Here is a 13487-nt window from a genome sequence, read left to right on the forward strand (position 1 = left end):
TCTTCCACTCGACAGGGAGATGCCCCGGTGAGGGCGGTTTGAGTACTGGCGGCCTTCTTCCAGGAGTGTGGGGTCTGCCAGCTGACAAGGCCTGGCAGGTGTCCCGGGGCAGGCCGGGCGCAACCTGGCTGAGCCCACCTGGAGCCCAAGGGCCGTGGCCTGCCTCTCCCTCCCCGCATTCCTTGGGAGACCTAGAAGAGCTCAGAGGAGAGGCCAGAAGAGATTGGGCTGTTTTTTCTCTCTGGAATCTAATAAGAAGGACCACCTAGTCAGCTTGAAGAAAGTATAAAGCAACTCATTTCTTCCTCAGAGTCCCCTGAGGAAGCCATGGTATTCCACTCCCCTGGAGGGCTCAGGGAGCCCCAGGCCCTCGTGGCAACAAGCCCCTACGGGCCTCCCTCTGGGCCTGCACTGTTGTGAGCATTTCCCAGGTATTCACTCACCTTATCCTACAACAGCCTTGGGAGGCATCGACATTCTCACCGCTGTCTAAAGATGGGGAAACTCGCACAAAAAGAGTAAGCAACTTCGTTGGAGTCACATGACTGGTAAATGGTGGAACAAGGATGTGAATACAGGCCGCTGGCTCCTGGGATCCTGCAAATGTTTGCAGAAGGCACGTCCACCAGTGGAATGTTCCAGAAGCATCAGTCCCAGGCCCCGTGGGAGTCAAACAGGCCCACTTGCTGGCCCTGCACAAGGCCTCCAGAGTCCTGCAGTCTCTGGGTTTGCATTTTCTCCATCAAGAAAATCTGGAGGCAGCCTGCAGGGCTGTCTGTGGGAGCCGGTCACCCCAGCTGTGTCCAGGGCCTTTGGTACTCACTGCCCAGCGGGCCAGCTGTGCAGGGCGGGGGCACCAGCTGTGCAGCAACGGGAAGGGGGGGGGGGGGCAGCAGCAGCCACACATGCAGGCCCGGCTTTGGTTTGTTTTCTGAATCTGGGTGTCCTGGTTGGCGGTGGGAACCTTTTCCTTTTTCAGATAGAAATGTAACCGGACCATTAATCCCTACTCAGCGCTGCTTAATAATAAGCATTCAGTCAGCAGCGAGTGGGCGCCAGCTGCTGCTCTGCGGGCCTCACCTGTCGGCTCCTCTAAGAGCAGCCCCACCATCCCATTTCGCAGCCGGGGCAGTGGCCCCGCGCCCATGGCTAGGCATGGAGGCTGGGATTGGATCCCCAGTAGTCGATGCCAGAACCCTTGCTCATGCTGGGCCCTGCCCTGTCCGCTGTGTGGCTCTGGGCTGCAGCATGACCTTTGTGACCTTCAAGCCTCGCTTTCCCCGAGGTGAGACGGGGCTGCACCTGCCCCCGCATGGCCCTGGGGTCTCAGCTGATGGTGCCGGACCTTGTGCAGGGCCAGCAAGTGGACCTGTTTGACTCCCACGGGGCCTGGGACTGATGCTTCTGGAACATTCCACTGGTGGATGTGCCTCCTGCAAACATTTGCAGGATCCCAGGAGCCAGCGGCCTGTGTTCACATCCTTGTCCCACCATGTACCAGTCATGTGACTCCAACGAAGTTGCTTACTCTTTTTGTGCGGCAGTTTCCCCATCTTTAGACAGTGGTGAGAATGCAGATGCCTCCTAAGGCTGTTGTAGGATGAGGTGAGTGAATACCTGGGAAATGCTCAGAGTGAGGCCTGTAAGGGCTGGTTGTCAAGGCCGCCGGCACTCCCTGCACAGGAGTGGTACCTGCTTCTACTCTTCAAAGAAATGGGAAAACAACAAACAAACAAACAAACAGGAAGGCGTGACATCCTAGAGGCCGGCCGCGCAGGTGGAGTAAGGGAAAGGGCTCCCAGGGCGGCCTGCGAGGCGGGCTTGCTGCTCCCGTGTGCCCGCAGGGGTGGACCACTGCGCGGAGCAGGACCACGGCTGCGAGCAGCTGTGTCTGAACACGGAGACGTCCTTCGTGTGCCAGTGCTCGGAAGGCTTCCTCATCAACGAGGACCTCAAGACCTGCTCGCGTGAGTCCCCGCTCCCTGAGGGGCGAGGTGTGCCACGGGAGTGAGAGTGTGAGGGCTGTGAAGGGGGTGGGGGGGTGCCCAGCACCTTTCCTCCGCCCTTTGCTCAGGGGGATCAGTGCCCTCTGGGGACCGCCCGCCTGGGGGAGGCGGGAGAAAGCCCGGGGCCGCTGACACCTGCTGCCTGTGGCTCCCAGGGGCTGACTACTGCTTGCTAAGCGACCACGGCTGCGAGTACTCCTGCGTCAACACAGACCGATCCTTCGCCTGTCAGTGCCCCGAGGGCCACGCGCTCCGCGGTGACGGGAAGACCTGTGCCAGTGAGTGTCCCCGGGCTGGGGGTCCCTGGGTGATGGGCGATGCCAGGGGAGGTGCGCTGTGGGACAGGCAGGGCCCGTGCGTCCCTTCCGGGTGGGTTTCCCGGGCAGTCAGGGTGCAGAAAGCCTCTCAGTGCTGGGAGCCTGGCGCTGCTCCCCTTCCCGCCCCCCCGCCCCCCCGGCTTCCTTCTCCAGCCCCGGGAGATGGCTTTGCCCATGTCCACAGTTGCGGGGCCCTTTGAGGCTGGGCAGGGCCCTGTTTCTTAGCTCTCACTTCTCTACCCCCGCAATCTGGCTGCAAGAGGTAGCCCGCCCAGCCGGATGGCACCAGAGCAATAATAATACCGTGGACGTGGACGTCTGGGTGACTGCTGGCTTCCTGCTGGGCACGGTGCTGCACACCAGCATCGCCCGTCCCCGCACCCCGGGGAGGCCCATCCTGCCTGTGAAACCACAGCGCAGATTGAGTAAAGAGCCTGAGGTTGCCAGCGGTTCGTAGAGGGTTCAGACTCTGGTCTGTGTGAGTCCAGTCAGTTCTGGGAGGAGGGGAGACCCCGGGGAAACCTTCCCTCCCGCGACCGCGATGGTCCGGCTTCAGGTGGTGAGGCTGGCACCATGCTTCCTGGGTACGCGCTCCTTGCAGCTGGTCCCAGCGTCAGCTTCCATTCATTTTAAAAATGAAAAGCTCCCAGGCCTTTCTCTCAAAAACATGCTGTTTTCTGCCCTGCAATCCCATTTCCAAGATGAAAACTAAAACTAAAGTCATTTTGAGAGAAGGGACCAGAAACGGAGGCATTTACCTTCCCCATCCTGCTGGTTGCAGAGTCAAGTGTCCGGGCCCCTGATGCGATTGTGGCCACCACCTAGTTTATCCACCTTTGTACTCGGTACACTCACGTGGGCAGGTGAGCCGGCTGCCCAGCGGGGTGTGCCCTGAGTGTGCGGCCTGGGAGAAATGTTGCCCTAGTTTGAGACAGATTCTGAGTCTTGGTACATGGATTCCCCATCTTGGAGCTTTGCTGCCAGTGGCTGCCTGCCCAGCGGCCTCCTGGGCTGCTCCAGCTGGCATGGGAGGGTGTGGGCAGTTGGGGCGCAGAGAGCATGGGTGTGTCGAATTGCATCGACCTCTGACAGCATGCCAAAGCCAGAGCCATGGCTCTTTATTGGTTTGTTTTAATTCCCCATCATCGTAGATGATTCATGCCCTTCCTGGGTCCTCCCTCTTACTGTGGTCACCAAGAACTGACTCCAAGATGCTTGCAGGCCTTCTAAGAAATTCTCACGGTCCTTCCCAACAAAGGCCGCCCCTTTTCCTTAAAATCGCGTGCCCATTCTCCCTCCCTCCCGACCTGGGTCCACACCTGGGTTAGGCCATGACACTTAGAAATGTTGCCCATTTTCTCATTTAAAGTGTGTTTGTAACTAATGGTGACATTGTCTATCTGATCACATGTTCAGCAGTGCAGTTAGAAGTGAATTTTCACGTGTGTGTTGTCACTATATGAAAACTTAGGAGATAATCAGATGGGTTAGAATTGTCCTCAGAGAATGGTGGTCCCTAAGAGATGCATTTCCCCCACCAGCTGGTACCTATGCGTCGAGCTATTCCCCTAAGTCAGTGGTTCTCAACCTTCCTAATGCCGCGACCCTTTAATACAGTTCCTCATGTTGTGGTGACCCCCAACCATAAAATTATTTTCGTTGCTACATTCATAACTGTCATGTTGCTACTGTTATGAATCGTAATGTAAATATCTGATATGCAGGATGGTCTTAGGTGACCCTTGTGAAAGGGTCGTTCGACCGCCAAAGGAGTCGCAACCCCCAGGTTGAGAACCGCTGCCCTAAGAGAAGGCCCTCTGTCGGCCCCAGGATGCTGCAGTCCAGCTGCCCTGTCCTGTGATGACGGGCTGTGTTTTCGGGGTGTCCGTATCCTGAGGGTTGGGATGTACGTTTCCCAGCTGTGTGCCAGATGATGAAGGTCCTGATGGTATGACTGCACCATTTTGGAAATACCAGCTGGAGGTCAGCCAGGCCTGGCTCAGCAGATAAGGGTGTCCTTGGCCCTTCATCAGGCAGCCTTCACCTAGAGCTTTTGCAGCAGGGGGCCCTGAAGAACCCTTCACTCACCTTCCAGAAGGTTCTCCGAAGCATAGACTAATTGGCACTGTTACCCCCGCAGGCCCCTTGGGCTCTGCCACATCTGGAGTGAAGCCGTTCTCCCTTCCTCCTGCCCCTGGCCCTCCAGATGTGATTGCCCAGATTCTGCCCAGGAGCCTCCCTTGCTTTGGGGGGCTGATGCACATATTAGGGAGGGGATTGTAGCTGAGAGGCCTCCTTCCCTCCCTAGTCCCTGGAAAATTCCCTGAGACAGACCTTACGCAGGGCATCCCAGCACAAGGGAAGACTCCACAGGCTACAGGTACACGGAACACAGCCCACTGGCCTGCCGGCCCCCGGAGGGTGTGGCCAGGTCTTTCTTGGCCCACGGGAGATGCTCAGGAGAGTTCAGTTAGTGAATGTCAGAGACCAGCTGCCTGTTCATCGTGCAGAACCTGGCACGGGGCCCACTCCCTGCTCAGCGTCCGTCACTGGCTCTCCACTGGCTCTCCAAATCCATGTCCAGTCCCACTCCTCGATTTGGCAGTGTCTCAGCACCCTTCCTCCACGCCTGGAGCCCATCCTAAGTCTTCCTTAATCCCTCTAGTTCTTCAGGTGGCTCTTCTTATGAAGGCACTAATGCCCCATGGGGGCTCCACCCTCATGACCTCGCCCAAACCTAAGGAACTCCCAAAGGTTCTACCTCCAAATTTCTATCACATCGGGGCAGGGGCAGGGGGGTAGGACTTCAACATATGGATCTGGAGGGGACAGATGGTTTGGTGGAACAGAAGGAAGTGCAGAGATCTCCCCTTTCTTTTGTGGGAAACAACACAGGTAGGAAATTGGCACCTCCAGGCTGGCCTCAGGGGTCAGTGGCAGAGTCAGGACTAGAACCCGGGTTACCTAATGTAGGATCTCTTGCCCTGAGTGAGTGAGTGAGATGCCCTCGAAAAGTACGGCTAAGCCCTAGCCTAACTGGTTTGGCTCAGTGGATAGAGCGTTGGCCTGCAGACTAAAGGGTCCCAGGTTTGATTCCAGCCAAGGGCACATACCTCGGTTGCAGGCTCAATCCCCGGACCCCAGGGGCGAGGGGCCAGTGTGGGAGGCAACCAATTGATGTGTCTCTCTCACATCGATGTTTCTCTCTGTCTCTCCCTGTCCCTTCCATTCTCTCTAAAAATCAGTGGGAAAATATCATCTGGCTGGCTCACTCCATCAGTCTCTAGGTGAGGACACACACACACACACACACACACACACACACACACACACAGTGTGGCTCAGTCCAGCAGCTGCTTGGTTTGTCTGAGCCAGCGCCTCTATGGAGTTAGTGAACACTTGGCTGCTCCTGGTCTCATTATAAGAAAAGCCGGGAAACAGCGTCCTTCTGTCTCTCGGCCTTGGTTACCCTCCGTGGCTTTCTCCCCCTGGGTTTGCGGTGGTTTTAATAACCTCCTACGCAGAGCCCCAGGCACAGGATAGCTGTCTGTCATCGCCGCAGAGGTGCGAGTCCACGGAGCACATTACCCCATGATTGCCGCCCCACCGGCGTCCGTGACTCACCAGATGTGGAATCCAGATGTGGGGAGCACAGGCTGTGTCAGCACGCAGGGCTGCCAGAGGGGCCCTGAAAACCTGCACTATGCCCTGAAACGTCTGGTCACCCTGAGCCCAGATTGCGGACCCCATCATGACGAGGGCTCAATGCACGTGTGCTCCTGCCCCCTCCGCGTGAGAGGAGGAGGGTCCGCTGTTTGAGGGCAATGTTTTCCTCCTGCCTGAGCGTCCTCATACGTCCTGTTACCCTTTTCCCTTCAGCGGTGGCTCCCGGGCGAGGCTGCTCTCACTCCTGTCTCTGGGTTGGAGTCGAGGTACTTCCTTAAGCTGGGTCTGGTTATCCTTCTCACACGTGTGGGCCCTGTTCCTGCAGTGTGCTGGGCGTGTCGTGCTGAGTGTGGGCATCCCTGGGTGGATGCGGGTCCAGTTTCTGGCTCAGTTTAAAGTTTCTCTGGGAAGATGAAATTAAAAACGTAATATCACCCGCTCCGTGTGATGAGAGTTGTGATGTGGAAAGAACAGTGCCATAGAGGATGTGACGGGGGGGGGGGGGGGGGGGGCGGGGACAGGGAGGGAGGAGGGACCACCGCCTGGTCTAGAGAAAGCCTCCTGAGAAAGGTGTTTGGCCTGGCGCCTGGAGACGGATGGTGAGCGAGCAGAGGTGGGCGGTGTTAGGGACTAGGTGTTTGTGTCCTCCCCGAACTCCTCGTTGGAATCCTAGCTGCCCAAGAGTGATGGTAGTGGGCGCTGGGGCTTTGGGGTGATTAGGTCATGAGCGTGGAGCCCTCGTGAATGGGATTTGTGCTTTTAGGAAAGAGACCCCACAGAGCTCCCTAGTCCTGTCCGCATGTGAGGGACCTGGAAGGGGGCCCTCACCCAACTATGTGGGCTCCCTGATCTCAGACTTCCGGCCTCCAGAACTGTGATCATATGTTTGCTGTTGTAAGCCGCCCGTGTGTAGTATGTTGTTACAGCACCACCGCGGACTAAGACAGGGTGGAGCTCTTCCCAGGCACAGGAAACGGCACACGGAAGCCCAGGTCCCGAGAGGGCACTGAAGATTGAGTTTTGAGTGTGAGAGGGAGACGTGAGAGATGAGCTGGGAGAAGCAGGCGGGACAGGTCGCCTACAGCGCTCAGGGTCGCAGTAAACCATTTGGAGGCCTGGCCTCCCTTGAGAAAACGATTTTGTTTTCTGAGAACCGACCAGCCTGTGAGCAGACTGCCGACCTAGGATGGCCATTGGATGTGCATCTGGACCAGGGAATTTGGAGGTGATAGATTGGTGAACTCATCACACCTCTGCCCCCGCACAGCTGACACGAGTCACCTCCGCAGATTCAGGGACCTGGGCGAGTCACCTCCCTTCTCTGGCCATCATTTTCTCATCTCTGAAACAATGGCGTTGGGCCACGTCCTCTCCAAGGTCCCTTTCAGACCGAAAATAAAGGTAGCGCCTGGCACAGAGTCAGGGCTCCATAAATGCTTGCTGAATGAATGGACTCCTTGCTGGGGTGCCCACGGTTCTCCACGGGCGAAGGCACCCCATCCTAGCGAGTCAGGGCAGGTGGCTGTCTTTGCCTGTTAGGGACCCACTGAAGTACTTCCCTAGAGGGGAGTACCTTTGGCTCTGGGGAGAAGCTGGCTCAAGTTGGTTTCCAGACTTGGCGAGTAGAAAGCAGCGCCAGCCTGGTCAGGAGTCAGCGGCAGTATAACTTGGGCATTGTCCAGTTTGCCGTGTGTGGTTCTTTAATTTGTGAGGGATCCCGAATGCCCCCGACATGCGGAAACTGGACACTTTGCTGAACAAATGTGAACTGTGCACTCTGCAAGGCGGGTGTGTGGGAGAGGGCGGAGCCCAGCTGGCTGCCAGCAGCCACACCCACTGGTTCTCATGTAAAACAGCTGCACAGAATCCCCAGGAGGCGGGTCTAGTATTACCCTCGCTTTTCAGAGGGGAAAACTGAGGGGGGTTTCCTTCTGCTCAGTGGGTACTCACCGGGGCCTGCTGTGTGCCAGGCCCTGAGCTGATGCTGGGAGGTGCCGGAGAGAAGGCGCATCCAGGCCAGGCCCTCTGGAGATCAGAGCCACGGGAGCACGCTGCAGGGAGGAGGCGGCAGAAACCCAACCCACCCACATACGGACCGTTCAGTGACAAGTGTGACACCACCAGAGGGGCAGATGCCTGGGCTCTGAGGCCCTGTGCCGGGAGGTCGGGGAGACATCTGGAGGTGGTGAAGGAGGAAGGAGTCCCCAGGCAGAGGCCTGGCCTTGTAGAGCCCTGTGGTGGGAGGGATTCTGGCTCAGCACCCAAGTACTGAGGCCCTAAAGAAAGTTCTCGGAGCCGGGGGAGAGGGCCAGGTGAGGCGCAGGGTTCCTGCGAACCTTGCCAAGGATTCTGTCTCATCCCAAGACTCTCAGGAAGCAGTAAAGGCTGGAAAGGGGACACAGGCTGAGGGGGTAGGGGTGGGAGGATGGATGGGAGGCGGTGAAAGTGGGCGTGCAGAACCCGTCAGTAAATGATGCCACAGCCCAAGACACAGATGATGGCGTTTGGTTCATGATGGTGGAGGCACAGAATAATCTGGACACTTGGGAGGGTCTCTGAACATAAGGGCTGGGTCAGAGTATGTCACCCCACTGCTCATCCCCCCCCCCCCCCCCCCCGCCCAGTGAGCCTTTCTCACTTAGATGCAACCACTGCCTATGCTCCCAGGTGATCTGCCCCCATCCTCCCCTGCCAGCCTGGGTCAGACTGGTCTCTGCTTGTTCTGAAACATGCCAAGATGCGTCTACCTCTGCCGTTTGCAAATTCTTTCTTGGGGGCGCTGTTCTTCCCCAGATACCATACACTCAGTCATCTCTTTCTTCAGGGCTCTGCTCAGTGCCCCTTACCTGACTGCAAATGACAAGTGCTCCCCTGGCTCCAGCCCAGCAGGCATGCTCTAGCCCCTCAGCCTGCTTTTCCTCCAAAGCACCTTTCCCCGTCTGACACATATTTGTCTGTCTATTGATGGTCTTCCCCCACCCCCCACCCTTCCCACCCCTGCTGCCAAGTGTAAGCTTCACAAAGACAGAAACTGTCTCACCTGCCTGGAAGAGTGCCTGACTCACACAGTAAGGACTCGTGAAATATTGTTAACCAAGTGAAAAGATGAATGAATGGGCTACCTTAGTGTGACACATACCTGCATATTTATTTATTTACATGATATGATAACCAATGAAGTTGAACTCATTTTCTGATACTTAGAGGCCATTCGTATCTCTCCTTTGTAAATTGTCATTTCATGTCTTCTGTTCGTTCTCCCTGTGAAGATGATGGTACCGTTCAATTTATGTGCTCTTCATATATTACGAATAGACATGCTTCCTACTTTGAAATGTGCGTTAGGGAATTAGATCCTGTTTTAGTTGAAGGTGTCTGGAGTGCCTTTAAGGTTGAAGAAGTCACTGATGTCCAAATCATTTCCTCCCCGTTTCTCTCATTCCACGTGGTTCGCAGAATTGGACGCGTGTGCCCTCGGGGACCACGGCTGTGAGCATTCCTGTGTGAGCAGCGGAGACTCCTTCGTGTGCCAGTGCTTTGAGGGGTACCTGCTCCGGGCGGACGGGAAGACCTGCCGAAGTAAGTGTTTAGCGGAGTTGGCTCCATCAGTGGGTCTGACCTCCGCATGAAACCCACCATCCCGATCTCTGGTTCATCAGTTGCTCTCAGTTCAGTGCCGCATGACCACCAAATGCAAGGTGGGGTCCTGGGTGGGATCTTGGATCAGAAAAGTGACAGCAGGTTAAAATTAAGGAAATGCAGCCCTCGCTGGTTTGGCTCAGTGGAGAGAGCATCGGCCTGCGGACTGAAGGGTCCCGGTTTCGGTTGCAGTCAGGGGTACGTGCCCAGGTTGTGGGTTCGATCCCCAGTAGGGGGCGTGCAGGAGGCAGCCGGTCAGTGATTCTATCTCATCATTGATGTTTCTATCTCTCTCTCCCTCTCCCTTTCTCTCTGAAATCAACACAAATATTTATTCAACAAAAAAATTAAGGAAATGCAAACAAACTATGGACTTTAGTGGATATTAGTTGTTGTATCAATATTGGTCTGTGAATTTTATAACATGTATTACACTAAATGAAAATGTTATAGGGGAAACTGGGAATGGGGGCTTACGGGAGCTTTCTGTACTATCTTTTCAATTTTTCGGTGCATCTAAAACTCTCCTAAACAATCAAGTCCAGTACAAAGAGCACAAGCAAATGCACAAAGGAGAAGAGTCATGGCCAGAGCTGTAACGGAAGTTGCTCACTAATGCCTGAGGCAAGAGGCAGTGGGTTAGTAGCATGGCTTCACGGGAAGACGTACAGTCTGGAACCCAGGGTTCTGTCAACTTCTGTCGCTGCCGTTTATTACGGGGGCGAGTTGCTTAACTTCTCTGCGCCTTTGTTTCTTTATTTCTAATAATGCTGTTGTTTCCGGGAGCACCGATCCCTCAGAGAGACCGCCGTGTGAGGAGGCCATTCTCACGCCTCAGAAAGCAAAGCCTCTTAGATGGGCCAAGTCCCGTCTCTGTATAGTCAAAGGGGAGTGTGACGCTGAGCAAGGGATTTCCATCCCTAGCCATCACCCTTTCTCAAGCTGCTCAGGGCACTGTTCAAAGGGCAGGCCATGTTGACAGAGATGGGTAACTGGAATGACTACTCTGGTTTTTCAGACAGGAGAGGTAAGGCTCCAGAGGGTGACGTGACTCTGAGTCACGTCATGTGTCGGGGACAAGGCCAAACTTAGATTTCAGTGCTGCTCATCGAAATGGAGGTTTACTTTCCTAAGTAAACACCAAAAGTGCTTCCCTTCCGATAGAAGAAACTGCATCTGCAGAAAGCTGGTGAGGGACTGCATTTTTTAAATATATATATATATTTTATTGATTTTTTTACAGAGAGGAAGGGAGAAGGATAGAGAGCCAGAAACATCGATGAGAGAGCAACATCGATCAGCTGCCTCCTGCACGCCCCCTACTGGGGATGTGCCCGCAACCCAGGTACATGCCCTTGACCAGAATCGAACCTGGGAGACCTTTCAGTCCGCAAGCCGATGCTCTATCCACTGAGCCAAACCGGTTCTGGCAAGACTGCATTTTTATGAGATGCTGAATTAGATGCTGGTGAGTGAGGACAGTGACGACAGTGAGGAGGTTTGAGTTGGGCCACATCAGAGCCCCCGAACTTCATCCTCAAGTTCACCCTCCTCCCCACGGGCCACTGAGCTCAGGGGACTCTGGAGCCTGGGGCTGAGATGAATGGACCCTCTGAGGTGACGCTGGGGAAAGTTTACGTTGATGAAATTGTTTTAAGTTGCTCTGCTGTCCTCAGGGAAAGACGTCTGCCAAGCAGTAGACCACGGCTGTGAGCACGTGTGTGTGAACAGCGGGGAGTCCTACATCTGCAAGTGCTCAGAGGGCTTCCGGCTGGCTGAGGACGGGAAACGCTGCAGAAGTGAGTGACCTCCAGTGGAGCTGAACTTGTCCCTCTGTGGGATGTGGTTATATAACTTCGTTTAATCTTAAAGCTCTTCCTTTGCAATTCATGTCGCAGTGACAAGTTCCTGCCGTGGGCACTCTGAAGGGTTTTGCTCGTGATCAGGACAGGAGACCCTTAGTTGTTAGGAATTTCTCAGTCGAGGTCCCAAGACGTCAGGCTCTTTGCTGCTTTTCGTCCTCTGCCCGCTGTTGGCCCTCTTCACAGGAGCTCTGTGGGTGCTCAGAGCCTCGCACAGTGCCTGGCTACTCATGGGACTGCGTTAGAATCTCTGTGAGCAGTTGTCCTGGGGATCAGAGGTTAATTATGGTGCTTTTTCTTTTTGGAGGCCCTCAGAAGTAAAGGTAGTGTGTGTGTGTGTCTGTGTGTGTGTGTGTCTGTGTGTGTGTCTGTGTGTCTGTGTGTGTGTCTGTGTGTCTGTGTGTGTGTGTGTGTGTGTGTGTGTGATGGATGGATGGATGGATGGATGGATGGATGGATGGATAGAATATGACTATGGGGTTTGGCAAGTCTGATGTCTGCAGGGCAGGCTGGAGCTCCAGGGAAGAGCTAATGTAGTTCTTATCCAAAGGCAGTCTGCTAGCAGAATTCCCTCTTTCAGGGGGGCATTAGTCTTTTTAAAAAATATTTTTTTTTTATTGATTTCAGAGAGGAAGGGAGAGGGAGAAATAGAAACATCAATGATGAGAATCATTGATTGGCTGCCTCCTGCATGCCTCCTACTGGGGACCAAGCCCACAACCTGGGCACCTGGGCATGTGCCCTTGACTGAAATCGAACCCAGGACCAAGTCCTGCAGGCTGTCACTCTATCCACTGAGCAAAACCCGCTAGGGCTCCCCCCTCCCCTCCTTAAAGCCTTCTACTGACTAGGTGAGGTCCACCACAATATGGAAGATACCCTACTTTACTCAGAGTCTACTGATTTAAATGTTAATCTCATCTGAACAATAGCTTCATTGCAACATCTAGACTGCTGTTTGACCGTAGCACAGAAATTAACCATCACAGTACCCAAAGAAAGACAGGACGCGAGCTCAGTGAGGTGGGCATTGGCAGAGCACAGGGCACCCTGACTGGGTGGCTCAGTTGGTTGGAGCATCATCCTGCACACAAGGTTCTGAGTGCTTGACAGGTTGCAGGTTTGATTGCTGGTCAGGGCAGATTCCTAGGTTCTGGGGTGCATGGGGAAGGTAACCAATCAATGTTTTTCTCTCTCCTTTCCTCTCTCAAGTCAATAAATATATACTCGGGTGAGGGGGGAAAAAAAGAGCTCAGGACAAAGATTTTTCTCCACAGTGAGATTCTGAGCTGTTAATCCTACTTTGGGGCAGGGGAGGGGCTGGGTTTCAACACTGTCTACCTGCTTTTGTGAGCTTCTGTTCCAGTGGGCAGAATGGCCCTTTTTACATCAAGGCACAATAAACTCATTTGCTTTTGAGGTGGATTTGGGGGAATTTCCTCATACTCCTTTGAGGTAATTGGGGTCATGCCATGTGTCAACAAAGCTGGGTTAGATGTAACTCATTGCTCTCCTCTTCCACCAGCAAGAAGGGCTCCTACCTTGAGCGGGAACTCGGGGTGCCTGCGGGACCCTGGCCTAGCCCTGCAGGGCTCGCGAAGGACCCTGTTCTGCCCCCCACATAGCAGCATCCTTTCTACGGAGACCATGTCTACAATTCTGCCCAGTATGCCTGCCCAAGCTGTTGGCGCCTGCTTTTATTTCTATTTCTATAAATGCAAGCGTACACACAGGCACCATTTATTCACTCAGCACATATGTTGCTTAGTTGGTACAACTTCTACCTTTGGAATTTAATTGCTAAATCAAATCCCTCCATTCCAGTTCTAGACCAGTGGTTCTCAACCTTCTGGCCCTTTAAAAACAGTTCCTCGTGTTGTGACCCAACCATAAAATTATTTTCGTTGCTACTTCATAACTGTAATGTTGCTAGTGTTATGTAATGTAAATATCTGATATGCAGGATGGTCTTAGGCGACCCCTGTGAAAGGGTGGTT

The 13487-nt window shown here is 54.5% G+C and overlaps 1 protein-coding gene across 4 annotated transcripts in view; it reads left to right on the top strand.

Annotated features, from left to right (window-relative positions):
- Window positions 1–13487, top strand: part of MATN2 (matrilin 2) — a 112453-nt gene that overhangs the window by 87691 nt on the left and 11275 nt on the right. For all 4 annotated transcript variants that reach the window (XM_036337829.1, XM_036337830.1, XM_036337827.1 and 1 more), the window contains exons 9-12: window positions 1845–1967; window positions 2162–2284; window positions 9446–9568; window positions 11305–11427. In XM_036337829.1, coding sequence (XP_036193722.1) covers window positions 1845–1967; window positions 2162–2284; window positions 9446–9568; window positions 11305–11427 — 492 coding nt within the window. The remainder of the gene's footprint in view (window positions 1–1844; window positions 1968–2161; window positions 2285–9445; window positions 9569–11304; window positions 11428–13487) is intronic.

Source organism: Myotis myotis, unplaced genomic scaffold, assembly GCF_014108235.1.
Source record: "Myotis myotis isolate mMyoMyo1 unplaced genomic scaffold, mMyoMyo1.p scaffold_m19_p_16, whole genome shotgun sequence".
In the NCBI taxonomy this organism is placed as follows: domain Eukaryota; kingdom Metazoa; phylum Chordata; class Mammalia; order Chiroptera; family Vespertilionidae; genus Myotis; species Myotis myotis.